The sequence below is a fragment of the Phaseolus vulgaris genome, chromosome 2, assembly GCF_000499845.2.
Source record: "Phaseolus vulgaris cultivar G19833 chromosome 2, P. vulgaris v2.0, whole genome shotgun sequence".
NCBI lineage: Eukaryota > Viridiplantae > Streptophyta > Magnoliopsida > Fabales > Fabaceae > Phaseolus > Phaseolus vulgaris.
In genome coordinates this window covers 39,691,233-39,706,931 of record NC_023758.2, presented here as the reverse complement: position 1 = coordinate 39,706,931, position 15,699 = coordinate 39,691,233, and the positions used below count along the sequence as shown (strand labels likewise).

General features: G+C 30.0%; 1 protein-coding gene across 1 annotated transcript; it reads left to right on the top strand.

Annotated features, from left to right (window-relative positions):
• The first annotated feature begins 2,147 nt into the window (after positions 1 to 2,147).
• LOC137809486 (probable 2' cyclic ADP-D-ribose synthase BdTIR) lies at positions 2,148 to 7,658 on the top strand. The gene is made up of 3 exons (XM_068610594.1): positions 2,148 to 2,538; positions 6,917 to 7,349; positions 7,562 to 7,658. Exons 1-3 carry the CDS (start codon positions 2,148 to 2,150, stop codon positions 7,656 to 7,658), a joined length of 921 nt encoding a protein of 306 aa, XP_068466695.1.
• Positions 7,659 to 15,699: the final 8,041 nt, after the last annotated feature.

The following is a 15,699-nucleotide window of genomic DNA, read 5'->3' as shown; positions in this document are numbered from 1 at the left end:
ATTTAATTTGATTCAACAACTAACTCCAAATAAGATAGTTGTTGACTATAGAAAACCACTACTTCTTTAGCATAATATTTCTTTTATGTTTATCATCTTTATTTCGGAGTTAAATTTTAATATTTTAAAAAAATAATTAAGTAGTTAAAATGTCCTCATATCATAATATAAAATATTGATCAAATTAAAATGTAAATTTGACGAACGTTGGTTTAATATGGATTTTAATTAAATTTATTAAAAACACTTATTTATTTACTGCAAATTAATTATATAAAAAATATTTAGTGTAGATGTTTATTCAAACTAAAATAGTGGCTAATTTTCTCTTACGTTCTGATCCGATGAATTCTAGCAACGAACGGGACTGTTTCAACCATCACACTTGTCAATTTGGAAGGGAGAATAAGAAATCAAATAGGGCACTCAGCTGCACCTGACTTATCTTCAGATTGGAAATCGTTTTGCGACTTATTCCAATTCCATGACAACCCATAACAAACGAAGATCAAAACTTTTCTCTTAATTTTTCCTAAAGTTTTCAACACTCCAGAAAATTACACAGAAAATAAGAAAAGTAAGCAAAGTGTGAAAAATAAAGGGTGTCACCGTGTTCTACAACAAGATGATGACAAATTGAAGCAACATAATTGGTAGGGTGTGAGGTGCCACATAATTGTGGGAGTTTATGATCGTTGTAGGGTGTGAGGTGCCACATAATTGGGATTTTCTTATTTGTTTGTCATGTTTTTGCACTCTTTGGATAAAGAAATTATATGCTTATACTCAACATTTTTATGAGATTCTATTTTTAAAAAAATGTCTTAAATTTACGAGAAAAAATATAGTAGTTTTAGAGAATAAAAATTACTATTCTGATATATTCTTAAGGATAAAAAGTTATCTTTGAAAAGTTACACTTTTTAAAAAATATTGGTTTAATTATTTTTTGGTGTCTATATTTAGAATTTATATTTAATTTAATACAATAGTTTTAAAAAAATAATTTGATCCCAAAATTTTTAAAAGTCTAAAAATTTGTTTTTTTATTAAATTTTCACCAACAAGTTAATTGGTGATGTGGCTTAAACGATGTTATGTAAGTATAGTTTGGACACTTGGTATAACATTGTGTGCCACATAACACATATGGACATACCATATTTTTATACACCATCTAAGTGTGCAAACCAATAAGCCACATAATCACTAATTAATATTGTCGTCGATGAAAAATTAAAAACATATGGTTTGCACATATGGTATGTCCACATAAAACCTCTAATTGTCGTCTTAGATAAAACCAAATAAAAAAATCCTACCTTATCCAACTGTCTCAAAAGCTAACTCTCCTAAATAAAAGCAGACATTATCCTGCCATCCTAAAAATCTTTTTTAATCGAGAGCATACATACATGTGGTTCTCTAAGAAGGAAAATTTCACAAAAGACAACTTTTAAGAAATCCAAGACCAAATATTTAAATGTAACAAGGAAAAAATTTCGGAATAATCGATCACTCGTACCTTAAACAAATTATTATTCCTATGTTATTATCTAGTCTTTTAGATCCCACACAAAATATTATTATCTAGAACTTTGGTAGCTAATTTAAATATCAATTTAAAAATATTTTATAAATTTTTATTAATAATAAAAATAACTTTAAATACTATTAATTTTTAATTTAAAATAATATTTAATTTAATTAATATAATAATTAATAATTTTTTATTATTTAATTTAATTACTATTTAATGATTTTGGAAAAAACCATAATACAAATCTGATCCATCTTTGAAAAAATCTTTTGATCTCAATCTCGTCAAAGTTGACTGGAAAATGAGACAAGAAGAAAAATTCCTCCATGCCACTTAAGGCGTAATGAGAATGGTGATGGAAGATCTGGTTGTCGGAGATTGCAGAGGCTTTCAACACTGTAAAATTCTTCTCGTAAAATCTAAAAATGTGGATAGTAGAAAGGGATGTGCACGATTTGTTAATTTCCAAAAGAAAAGAAAATTAGGTACAACACACAAATAGAGTTTCAAAGAGTTATAATGGCGCTAGAATCTTTGCTTTTCTCTGCATTAGTACTATAAGCACTTCCAATAATGCATTCTTGCCATGCGTTGCAGCAAATATATGATGGTAGAGAATCTGGTGTGTGGTTTGTGTGGGAAGGTGGAAGAATCGTCCTGTCATCTGTTTTCTGTCTACGAGTTTACCTGGCGGGTGTGGTGTCTTTGTTTTGAGTGGCTCGGAGTGTCGTTTGTTATTCACAAGGACCCTTTGGTAAACTTCCAACAATTCAAGTTGTGTTTGGCTTCTGATGTGGTTAATGACGTTTGGGGGGCGATTTGGGTTGGTGTTGTGAGTGGAATTTGGAGACATAGGAACTCGGTGACCTTCGACAAGGGCGTGGTAGATGCGCTCGAGATATTTGCACTGGTACATGTAAATGTTCGGTCTTGGATTTTTGCAAAGTCCTGTTGTAATTCCTTTACGTACCCCAACTGGGTTTTGAACCCAGTGGATTGTATGAGGCTGGTTGTTTAATACTTTCTTGAGTAGCTCTGGTTGTTCCTTATTTAAGTTGGAAGGAGTTCCTTGGTTGGAGGTTGGTAAGGCGCTAGCTATTTATGTATAAGGGTTGGACCACTCCTGAAGTGGTTCCCATTTATTTATTTATTTATTATTGCTGATAAAAAAAACTTATTTAGCATTATTTTATTTTAAGACTAAATAAAAATATAAAAATATTAACATAAACACAAATTAAACATGCATAACACACCAAAAAACCTAATTCAGTTTATTGAACATAATTTTGTTTACTCTTTCTTTTCTTTACTTTCACTCTTATTTTCTTTGATGACTATTTTTTTTATGAGAAAAACAAACTTTCTTCCTAATATTATCCAAATTTGGATCTTATGCAGTACTAGATGAAGAATAAATCTAGGTTTTGGTGGTGACGTTTTTGGTGCAATATGGGGATTAAAAATGGAAATGGAGATTAAGATGTGAGGATTTAGGGCTCTAGAAAAAGATTCTGGATTCGAAGTATGAGTCTTGGAAAGGATTGAAAGATATTAGTAGTTTCAAGTATGAATCATGGTGGTGGAAATATATTAAGAAAAGTTGTGGGGGAAATCTAAATAACTTGTTTGACATAAGTAGGAGGTGGAAGATAGGTATAGGGAGTAAAATTATGTTTTGGACTGATAGGAGGGTAGGAAATCACAACCTTAAAGATAGATATCCCAGGCTGTTTTTGAATTCAGTAAATAAATAGGGGTTTTTGGTGCAATATGGGGTTTGGGAAGAGAATATGTGGTGTTGGCAATTATCATGGAGAAGAGAATGGTTCTAATGGGAATACAAACATGTTAGTGCTCTCATGGAGGAACTACAAATTGTATCTCTAGTTGCAAATAAGGTAGATCTTGGTCGGCGGAATCATCAAATAAGTATTTTATGAAATCTGCTTACGCAATTCTCTTAAAATTAATGAATGTGTAGCCACTTCACATTCCTGATTTAAATACTTTTGGAATTTAAAAGCTTTACAATCAACACACGTTTTTGCATGGCGTTTCTTAATAGGGAAAATTGCAATTTATGATAATCTTATTAGTAGAGGGATTCAGATTGGTGAGGGGATGTGTGTTATGTGTGGGATTATTCTGGAAAGTGTAAGTCGTATATTCTTTACTTGTAAAGTGACTTCTAAGTGTGGTATATGACCAATGCGTGGGTGGGTAGATTATTTGTACATTGTGATAAAGCTTAAAAGCACTTTGAACAAATTGGTTTGATGGACATTAATTGTGTGGGAAATAACATGTGGAAATCCATGTGGATGGCTATAATATGGGGTATTTGGAATCAAAGAAATTGTATTATTTTAAAAAATGTAGTGGTGGATCCCATTGAATTTTTTATTGTGGCTCAAATGGAAGGCTTGGACATAGATTAACTATAAGTTTCCAAAATCATATTTTTCTTATTTTGATTAATGTACTAATTTGTACGTATGTTTAAACTCTGATCATTGAATGGCCTTAGTATGATTTTCATGTACGGGAGCTCCTATTCAAGGGCATAGCCAAAGCAAACACATGATAGAAGGAGCTTTGAAATCCTTGGATGTTGCAAAGAATAGGAGTGTTGCCGCCACATCGCATACTTATGCAGACCAAGACTGCAACCCTCATCACAACATTGCTAAACCACACTTCATCCTCCCAAACTCTAATCCTGTTAAAAAGCTTTATGTGCTACATCTTCACCCTCTCATGTTCCTCACCTTCGTCTAGCGTCTTGCAATCTCCTAACTCAACCTTCAACCCTCACCTTCCCTTTATATAAGTTTGTGTGAGTTGATCTAAACTTTATTTTTTACATATATTTAATTTTTACAAATAAAAGAATAAAATTATGTGGGAATTAACTTTGCTTACAAGAGCAACTATTAGGAATGGCAATTTAGGTCAGTCTGGCCCACATAGGTCTGTCTCGCATTTGACTTGTCTCGCGTAAAATATGCAAGTTGCTTTTATTATGACTTGTCTCGCTTGTGGGCTAACCGACGGACTTACGAGCCAGCCCGTATAAAGATTATTTTTTAATAAATTAAATTAAATCTAAATTTTGAATAATTTTTTTTTGTTTATTCAATTAATTTTTCATTTATTTAGATGAATTAGGTAAATGGTCTTATAGTATTATTCTGACAACACATGCCTCATAAGATATGGATAAAAAAAATCATAATGATGTTTTGATTTCTAATGAAATTTGAATTTCAATCATACTAATAAATTGACTAATAAAGTATTTCATTAAATATATACATTTTTAAGGTAATACGCGTAGACACGTGATTACTATTGTAATTTAAAAAATAATATAAAATAATATATATAAATAAAATAATAATAATAATAATAATAATATATTTAAATTTTATTACAAAAAAGATTAAGGTCTGACTACTGCATCTAGTATTTGATGAGTATTGAAACCTAAACCATCTATGCATTTTAGAAAGACAAATAAAAACACTATTAAATATTTAAAAATCATTATCAAATTTCGTGAAGGTGTTATGAATTACGGATTGAAGCTAGTTTCTTCATGTACCTTCATCCCTTTCTTCTTGCACCCCATACTTAAAAAAACAATTAAATTATCCTTTGACATCTTTTGTTGAATTTTTTTCTTTAATTCCAGAGTGTGAAATTCATAAACTTCCCGAGTTATAGAATCTGGAAGTTACAATTTGTGTTTCGGATTGTACAATCCATAATACAAATTTGTGTTCTGGATTGTAGATTTTGTAATGGATAATTTTACAATTTTTTATGAAATGAGGCTGCAAGAAGAAATTATGGGTGTGCAAAAAAAAATCTAAATTTTTAAAATATGCAAGTTATTAGGGTCAACTCACTCAGCAGATCACAACCCGACCCGCATGGTTTGTCCTACTTTGTCATCCCTAGCATCTATTGTACACAGGGGAGTAAGGTAGAGATAGAGTTGATGTGGGTTTTTAGGCATATATTTGTGTTGCGTTGTATGTTTTTTAGTGAGTTTCAGCTCCTCATTCAGTTATAATTATATATTAAGCAAGAAACTTATTTGGCGGAGGTATCTAGATTTTGATAAGATATGTTTATTGGATGAATACCTTTTAGCTGTGTTTTTTGGCAACACATATATATCTATATACCTGTTAGAGGTCGTTTTGTATAAAAATTGGAATATCTCTGGTACTTTCAATTATTTCATTTTTATTGTTGATAAAAAAAATAAAAAATTAGGAAGCATTTTATAATATTTTTTTTAAATAAATACATAAGATTCTAAATTCAAAGTTTATATATATACTAGAGTATATAATAAAATTAGTTTTAAAATATGAGTATCTCACTTGATAAGTTTTTTATTAAAAAAAATTATAAAAATGAGTCATATCCAAACACTCATCTACTTCTTGTACATAAGATTTTTATGAGTATTCATTTGGTAAGTTGACATCACCTTTTCTTGATATTTGATAAGAATAAATTATATATAAGCATATGAATTTTTTAATATGAAAATTTCAATGAGAAACTTATTAGTAAAGAGACTCTAACATTTCATAAAAAACTTAAATATTTACTTATGTGTGTATATATTAATAGTTAAGATGTATTTCGTATAGAAGAGGATGTGTTGAAACTGATGTAATAAATAGGGTTATGATATTTTGATGTTCGATCCTACACTCATAATAAATATTAATATTTATAATAAAAAAAATTAAAATAAAACTTTTTTTTAATGAAAATACAAATAAAATGTAAAATATTTTTAAATTATAAATTTTTATAAATAATTAAAATATTAATATTTATTGAGGTTTATAGACTATAATTCTCAAATAAATTTTTTGATGTAATAAAGCTAGTTTATATACAGGAAACAACACTCCAAATTTCCCACAAAAGGCAAGGCAAAATCACTAAACATGACCATGTCAGCGGATCTGCGTTAAGGATTCCCCACACATAAAGTGAGCAACTACGTGTTTGAAGGACAAACAGTTCCAAACATGCATTCTAGCCAGTCAAATTTTTCAAACACTTTTACTCTTTGTCCTCAAATACCTAGTATTTTCTCCAGTTCAGACATTAACATGGACTACATCCATTGAAATTCAAATCCCAACCTTATAAAAGTGGTCGTTAATCGAACCCGTTACCGCATCCTTTCACATATATATACACATAACCTCTATCAACCACCATTTAAAAACCAGAAACACTAAACACAGACAAAATCATACCTACAACATAGACATACGTTCATTCACACATACAAAAACAAAATATTTTCTTTGCATATACCAAGCTAACTTATTGAAGCCACGTTGTGCCGCAAACTGGTATATGCAGTATGCGATGTTTTCATAAACCACCGTGGCATCGACACGAAGAGGAACATTGCGGGGTTGCTCTACAACAGTTTGACTAGGATGGAAGTGCGGTCGTTTTTGGACAGCATGAACATGAAACCTGGGGACAGATTGTTCGACCACATAGACAGGGCCATTCTCGGGTCTAAAGTGGGTGTTGCGGTGTTTTCACCACGTTACTGTGAGTCCTATTTTTGTCTCCATGAGCTCGCTCTTTTCATGGAGTCAAAGAAGAGGGTTATCCCCATCTTCTACGACGTGAAACCTTCCGAGCTTGTGGTCAAAGACAACGGAACTTGTCCTGCTAAAGAGCTTCAGAGGTTCTCTTTGGCACTCGAGGAAGCTAAATACACTGTTGGATTGACCTTTGATTCTTTGAAAGGGTACGTATATTACGTACTACAATGCCGAAAATATTATAAATAAAGATCAAGATAAAACTATAAATAATACTAAATTAAAAATACTATAGGTACCCAACGTATTCAAAATTTCTCTTACACTATAATTAACAGTATCAATTTTGTTTTCTCTTTCAATTATTGTTAAACTGTTTTGGTCAATTCATGGAGTGTTAAATTTGATGCGTTTTCAGGGACTGGTCGGAGATACTGAGAGATGCTTCAGATGCAGTGATCATGAACTTGCTGGAGGTAGAGGAAGAGCGAAAAACCATGAAGAGGAAACTGTGAATACTAATTCATCACTACAAGAATACTCAACATTATAAATTTATTAATAAGTTCTTTTGGTTCTTTGACGTGTATGTGCTCTCAAATGAGACCCATATACGTCCTCTAACATCAATCAATTTATGCCCTAAATTAATCACCCTAATTGATTGGTTTAGGCCCCAACATTTTCCATTGCCTTAATCCATTTATTTTAATTTTTTTGACACATGCAGCAAGGAATTGGTTTAGTTTCCAACAATCAGTTTGCTCTTTCAGAGATCTTTTGTTGTATCATGTGTATCCAATCCCTTAATTCGGGATGTGTAACTATGTCAAGCTCCAATTCAATATAATTGTAGTTTGTTTCTCCTACTATCTGTTTGATTGATTCTCTGACTAAGTACAATGATATAAAATGAGAGCAAACAATAAAATCTTTAATATTTTTATTTTAATAAAAATTATTGAAAATTATAAGATTAAGAAAAAAAAGTATGAATGAAAAATAATAAAATGTGTTATACGTTCTATCAAATTTCAACACCAATTATAAGTAAAAAAAAAAAGGTATATTGAAGGTTGTCTAGTGTTAACATTTCTCACTGTACAATTAATATATACAGAATAACATTTTATAATGGTATAATATGTCTCATTAAAGAACATTTTATATAATGTTGTCATTATTAAAATATATGTAACCAAGGTCAATTTAAATTTACTCACATTATACAAAATCATTTTCAATTCCCGAGAAATATTAGGAATACATTCTCTTTTAAATACAAATTTTTATTAATGATTAATATTTAATAGAAATCGTCAATTTCGTGGGTATGATTTCATATATAACTATGTCACATAATTTCTTTAGACTCGTATTTTAAAGTGTCAAAACTTGATAGCATTGATTAGATAAAATAAGTTTGTTACATAAATTGTATACGAAATTGATTTTAAGGTTATAAAATTTGTTAACTTTATATTGTTTAGTTCTGTTTTTTTTTTATCAGCAATAAAAAATAAATAAATGGGGACGGGTAGTCCAATCCTTTTACAAGAACACATAAAATCTAACTTCTAACTTGGCACCCAAAATCGTTGGATAAAGGACCAACCAAACCAAGCGCTAACTAGCTTTACCGAATCAACCGTATACATGCCAAAGGATCCATAACCCAACAAGGGTAGGAAAAGTAAACTTCGCGGGACTTTGCAGCAATCCAAGACCATACATTTACTTGCGCAGAGGCAAAAACTTCTAACACATCTGCCACTCCTCCATTAAAGACGATCGAGTTCCTATGCTTCCAAATTTCACTCACAATTCCAACCCAAATTGCCCCCCAAACATCATTAACTGAAACCGATGCCTGACTCAACCTGAATTGGATAAAAAAGATATATTTGTTATATAAAATTGATTTAATATATCAATATTGTTGAGACCAAGTGATAGTATTTTATGTTTTCCAATGGGGTAGGGTTTGAACACTTGAAGTTATTCTTAGTCTGAAATAAATCATCTAAAGGGGAAAGTACTTATTGTGTTGACTTTGATGTTAATCATTGTATCAACGACCAATAACTTGTATTAATATCAATATTATTTTCATCATTTTAAATAAAAATTTATTTACTTATATATTTATTTTCGTTCTATATTACTAATTTTTTTGAAAAAATAATAATTTAATCGATAAAGTGTTTTCCTTTTATCAATAATAAAAAAATATAAATAAAAGGAGTATTAGAGTACATCAATCCTTATAAAAAAACCAAAAATCACAAAAATCATATTACAATGTAAAGAACACAAGCATAATATGAACACAACGTACACTATTTCTTCAATTTTTATCTTATCAAGAGAACACCTACCAACAAACAAGATAGTAATAGAAATTCATGTCTACCAATTTCAAACAAAAAAAATCCGAAAAAAAAAACAGTTTTCTTTCGATGGTGAGATAAAGTATAAAAATGTGAGATTTTTTGTGCAGTTATTTAAAAAAAACAAAAAAGAGATGCTAAATTTGAGAGAGAAAAAAAATACTTATAAAAATGTTTAAATTGGAAAAGAAAAGAAACAACAAAAGTAATGGATATGTAGATATAAAACTTACGCACCCAAGATATAAGCTTATATTAATTAATTATTCATATCTGTTTTAGTTTTAAGTATTTTTTTCCTCTTAATATATTTATATATTTTGAATATAATAACCTGAAATTAAAAAATAGTTGTGTATGGGAAGTCCCTAAAAATGGAAATCATAGCATAGATAAAGTGCAACAAATATTGTTAATTTAATAAGGTTTGTGTTTTGTGAACAAACAGCAGTTGTGAAATAGTATATGAATAACAGGAAGGTTACAGTGCATATTCTGGGATATTTCTTAAACATGGTTAAAATTGCAAAGTGGGTTTATATTGGATAATAGTTCTAAACAAACAAAGCAGACGCGCTAATTAATTGGAAAATTAATTAGGCTCATTCGCATTACTTCAGTAAACAAATCAACAACCATATCTATCACAATCGCATACACTCCGACTGTAATAATTAAATTTTTCACTGTTTAATTATAATATTTTTTATTTAACTTTTGTCTTTAAACTTTAAAATTCATTACTTTTTTATTTTTTATTTTTTATTATATAATTTTTATTAATATATATATATATATATATATATATATATTAAAATTCTTACATCACTTAAAAACTTGATATTAAGATACTTTAAAGATTCTTACTGGTGCTCAGCAAGATGTTTTTTAAGGAAAAATAAAAAAGAGAGGCTTCAAAGATTTATTAATATAATAATATTTTAAATTAAAAAATAAATATAATTAAATATTAATATTTTAGATCGTTAAGGATATGTTTTTCTTAAGGATGTTAAAACCCATAAAAAAGTTGTCACATTAAAAAATAGCATTCAATATAAAATGTTAAAATGTCGCAGATGACCTATGTTTTATATAAAAATATATGTTAAATTTAAAAAATGATCATTTATAAAATTATGCATGAGACTTTTATATATAAGATTTTATAATTTAAACTTAAATAAATTTATGAATTAAACAAGTTTTCCAAAACTTTTTTTTTAATTTATATATATGGATTGGAGTATCTCAACTATTTTGCGTATAATATATTTTTTCTATTTATAAAAAACTATCCTACAAATTTATAAGATTTGAAAGGGCTTAGTATAGAGTTGTAATATAGTCAAAGGTTACGAATAAAATAACAAAAAAATTATAACATTTGAATTAAAATTTTAATTTTTAATCCTTTTAAAAATAGACAAAAGATATGCAAAATGGTGATTCAATTTACATTAAAAAGAAAAATGAATAAGACATATTTCTACACTAGAAAAATTTACAATATAGAAGTTCGTTTTTCTATATGTTTTAATCGAAAATAAAAAGACTAAATATGCAAAGGTGTTGACTAACTTTTGTCGATTTCGTGACGTTAGGATAGAATCATCTAAACAAGTTGATGATGATGACAATATATATATATATATATATATATATATATATATATATATATATATCAAGTGCTTTATTAATTTTGTGTAATATTTTTTTTATGTGTCGTATCAATGCAAACAATAGAAAAATTAACAACTCACGAAATAAAAATAAAAACTAGCCAGTACAAAAGATGTCTAAATCCATGACAATGGACATGAAAAAGGGAGATAAACAGTCCACTCATTTTGTTGTTTGATTCCTACTCTATTTTAAACTCCATTAATTTTATATACTAAAAAACTTATTAAATAAAAAATAATTTTTAAAAACAAAAATAATTAATTATTTTTTGATTAAATTAAAAACCATTTTATAAACTAACAAAATTATTAATATTTAAAATAATTTTTTATTAATAAAATTTATAAAGTAGTTTCTAAATTGATATTTAATCATTAATTATCAAGGTTTTAGCTACTACTTACTTTATATTTTAAATTAATTTCTAGTAGTCTTTTAAAAATTAATTTAGAATCTAAAAGATCAGTTGTTAATTTAAATATCAATTTAAAAATTATTTTAAATTTTTTTATTAATAATAGAAACCACTTTAAATATCAATAAATTTATCTTTAATTTTAATTATTATTTAATAATTTTTTTTAAGTAAGATAATAAAATAAAAATTACCTTTATAATGCAAATCCCTTAAAACTTCTATTATCAATTGAGATAATATTTTTTACTTATCAATTCAAAATGAATTTAAAAAACGTACAATTTTTATCATTTTTTTAAAATAATAAAGTGCACAAAAACAAACAAATACACTTTCCTTTCTTTTATTAATTAACAAAGAAAATAAAATATATTTAGTACTTCAAGTACTCTAATCTATAAAAGAAAATTATGTCTGTTTTTGTTTCTATAACTCATAATCAAGTAGCATCAATTATCCGTTTATCTCTTGACTTCCAGGTGTACCTACACTTCAAGAGTATGCATGCATACTTAGTTCCTCTATTACCAAAGCAAAATTACGAAGGGAAATCACCAACAAAACATAAGGAAAAAATTACAAAAGGGGTTACCATCATAATAGAGAACATGCTAAAATCATAGGTTTGTGCCCTTCTAAAGCATATGGAACCCTTGTCTTTACTTATGAACATTTTGGTATCTATTGCAAGCATATTGATATTATACAAACTATGCATGTGAGAGTATTCCAATTAAACATTTTTTAACTTACATTAACATATGTCATTAATTTAAGACAACTTTCAATAAAACATGCAAGAGTGAACAAAAAGTGTTAGTAGTGCCTCCATAGTGCCTTCATGTGACTCAGTATAGGTCCTAAGCCTTTAAATTAGGGGTGACAAAACAGGTTGGCCCGCCCCGTTTAGACTCGCAAAATGCGAGTCAGGTTGGCCCGCCCCGCATACAAAATGCAGGTTGATTTTCATGACCCGTCCTGCATGTGAGTTGGCCTGCTTTTTTTTTTTAACGTAAAGGAGGAGTGGAGGCAGTAGCGGTGTGCAGCAGCGAAGCGGCAGTAGCGCGCAACAATTGCAGGCGAAGCCACGCAGAGTCGCAAGCGAAGTGAGCGGCGACACTGCAAAGGAGAATGTGTCGTGTGTTGTGTGCGTTTTTTGGAACAACATAACTGTGTTGTGTTTTGAGTGAAAACCTAATTTTCTTTCACTCAAAGTTGTCATTTCTCCATTGGACCATTGTTGTCAAGTCAATTAATTTTTTTATTTTTTATTTTTTGCGGGCTAGCGGGTCAGTCTGCCCTGCCCCGCTGCTGGCTCGTGCGGGTCGCGGATTATGAGAAAGGAAATTGATATAAAAACGAGTATAAATTGTATTGTAAGTTGGTAACCCAAAAGAAAAGAAAGTTAAGAGAATAAAGAACAATGATATATAAGACAAATAAGTTAAGTAAGATGAGGTTTACCGAATATATATATATATATATATATATATGCATTATAGCATGTTGATTGCTAATGTGGTAATGGTGAAAAATTCTGGTATATGTACATAGACTCCACTCATATTAATAATGTCTTTTCCAAATATTCTTATCCATTACATGTATTTGAAGTTACAATTAGATGATGATGTATCTACCAAATGGGAAAAAAACAACCTTACCCAAAAAATAGCTGAAAAGAAAAATGATCTTTAAAAATTGAGGAATATTGAATTAAAAAAAAATATTAAGCAACTTTCTAAGATTTTAAAACTTCTTTTGTTTTGTTGTTTCTCCCATACTCAATCAACCAAACTAAAAAATTGGCTCCTTCATCATATAAAGAAGAATGAATCTTTTAAATTGTCCAAGCAGACAATTTAATATCTAATAAAATGATTAATACTATATTTCAAACGTTAAATTTGTATTATGAATGTGTATATACAAGTGGCCATAACATCAAGTTCACAAAAGTAAACATGTGAATTCTAATAAAACATACATTTAAGCTGAGACAAATATTGAGTTGTATTCACGAGTTTATTTATTAATGTCATCTTAAAAATATTATTAATGTATAAGATTAATATAATAATGGAGAGGGAACTGAATCTTTTGTGAAGCACAACTGAGAATAAAGTGGTGAAACACAGAAGACACAATAACTAGTAGTGACACAATGGTACAATAGTGGTGGTGAAGTTGAGCAATGATAATTATGAGTCAAGTGTGTGATGGCAGTGACTGTTGTTGTAGTGCAAGTTATCATGATCAGACTCTGATGGTTGTGCTACTGAAGCGTAGTTTTCTGTTAGCCTTGTAACTAACTCCATGTTGTTGCGGCATTGACAGTAAGAAGTTGTTAGAGTTAGTTAGATTAGTTTTGCTTATAAATAGAGGTTGTAAACAGAACTAAAAAAATATATAGAGATTGATTTTACTTGAGATTACGTTGTTGTTGTAATGCTCTGTTTTCGATTAATAAAATTCCCAATTTCAATACTTTCAAACTCTCTCAAGTTTCTTAGTACATTTCACGTTAGTTTTCAATCACAATAGAGAGCCTTGTACCAACAAACTGGTATCAAGAGCATTGGTTAAGATCCAATTTCCGCAATGGCAAATCAAAGTACGACGAGTTCCCAATTTCCAGCGAATCTTCCGGTGTTCAAAGGCGAGAATTACGATCGGTGGTGTGCGCAGATGAAGGTCATATTCAGATTTCAAGATGTGCTTGAAATTGTGAATGATGGAGTTGCAGAATTGGCAGCAGATACCAATGAGGCTGCAAGAACCTTGCATCATGATATGAAGAAGAAAGATGGAAAGGCTTTGTTCATCATACATCAATGCGTTGATGGTAATGTCTTTGAGAAGATCATTGAGGAAGAAACGGCGAAGGGAGCATGGGAGACTCTAAAAAGGCTCTATGGAGGTGATGAAAAGTTAAAGAAGGTGAAGTTACAGGCTTTGAGGAAGCAGTATGAGGTGTTGAATATGAAAGAAGGTGAAGCCATATCAGAATTCTTTTCAAGATTGGTAGTCTTGACCAATCAGATGAAAACATGTGGTGAAACGGTCACTGGTTTGCAGAAGATTGAGAAGGTGTTGAGGGCCTTAACTGCAAATTTTGATCACATTGTAGTTGCAATTGAAGAGTCTAAGGATCTTTCTGTTATGAAGCTTGAGGAGTTACAAGCTACTCTGGAAGCTCATGAGATGAGGCTGAAGCAGAGGAAAATAGAGAAGGGAACAGATCAGGCTTTGCAAGCAAAATTCACCAAGAAGGTCAAAGATGAGGCTTCATGGTTCAAGAAGAACAAAGAGAAGTGGAAAAAGAAGAAGGGTAATACTGAATCTGAGAACAAATGTTCAAAGAATCAGAATGATGCCAAGAACAAAGGTGCTTCTAGTAGTAAGAATCCAAAGAAGAAGGATCTGAATGAGGTACAATGTTTTTGTTGTGAGAAGTATGGTCATTATGCAAGAGATTGTCCAAGTAGAGGATCAAACAATCAAGGGAAAGATGAGGCTCAGCTGGCAGAAAGTGACTCAGATGATGCAATGTTGATGGCTACAACACAATTGGATGATGACACATCAAATGTGTGGTACCTAGACACAGGTTGCAGCAACCACATGACTGGAAACAGAGGTTGGTTTGTAGATCTGGATGAATCTAGTTCTTGAGGTATCAGATTTGCAGACAATAGTCAAGTGAATTCTGAGGGCATTGGAAGCATCATGGTGAAGAGGAAGGATGGCAAAGAGGCTATCATCACAGATGTGTTGTATGTGCCAAGCATGAGGAGTAACTTGATTAGTGTTGGTCAATTACTTGAGAAGAATTATACAGTGAAGATGGTGGATAAAGAAATGAAGCTTTTTGATTCAAAAGAGAGATTGGTTCTTAAAGCTCCACTGTCAAGTAACAAAACCTTCAAAGTGTGCATTAACATGATTGATCACAAATATTTTGTTACCACTGTTGCTGATGATCAGAATTGGACATGGCATCATAGATATGGCCATTTGAATTTTAGGAACCTGAGCATGTTGAATGCAAAGGGTATGGTG

What these genes read in the sequence shown, in the direction of transcription:
- LOC137809486 (XM_068610594.1), top strand. Translation starts at nt 2,148, where the DNA reads ATGGTAGAGAATCTGGTGTGTGGTTTGTGTGGGAAGGTGGAAGAATCG. An exon ending in GGTTTTGAACCCAGTGGATT is followed by an intron (nt 2,539 to 6,916) that starts GTATGAGGCTGG and finishes AACTTATTGAAG; the next exon opens with CCACGTTGTGCCGCAAACTG. An exon ending in ACCTTTGATTCTTTGAAAGG is followed by an intron (nt 7,350 to 7,561) that starts GTACGTATATTA and finishes ATGCGTTTTCAG; the next exon opens with GGACTGGTCGGAGATACTGA.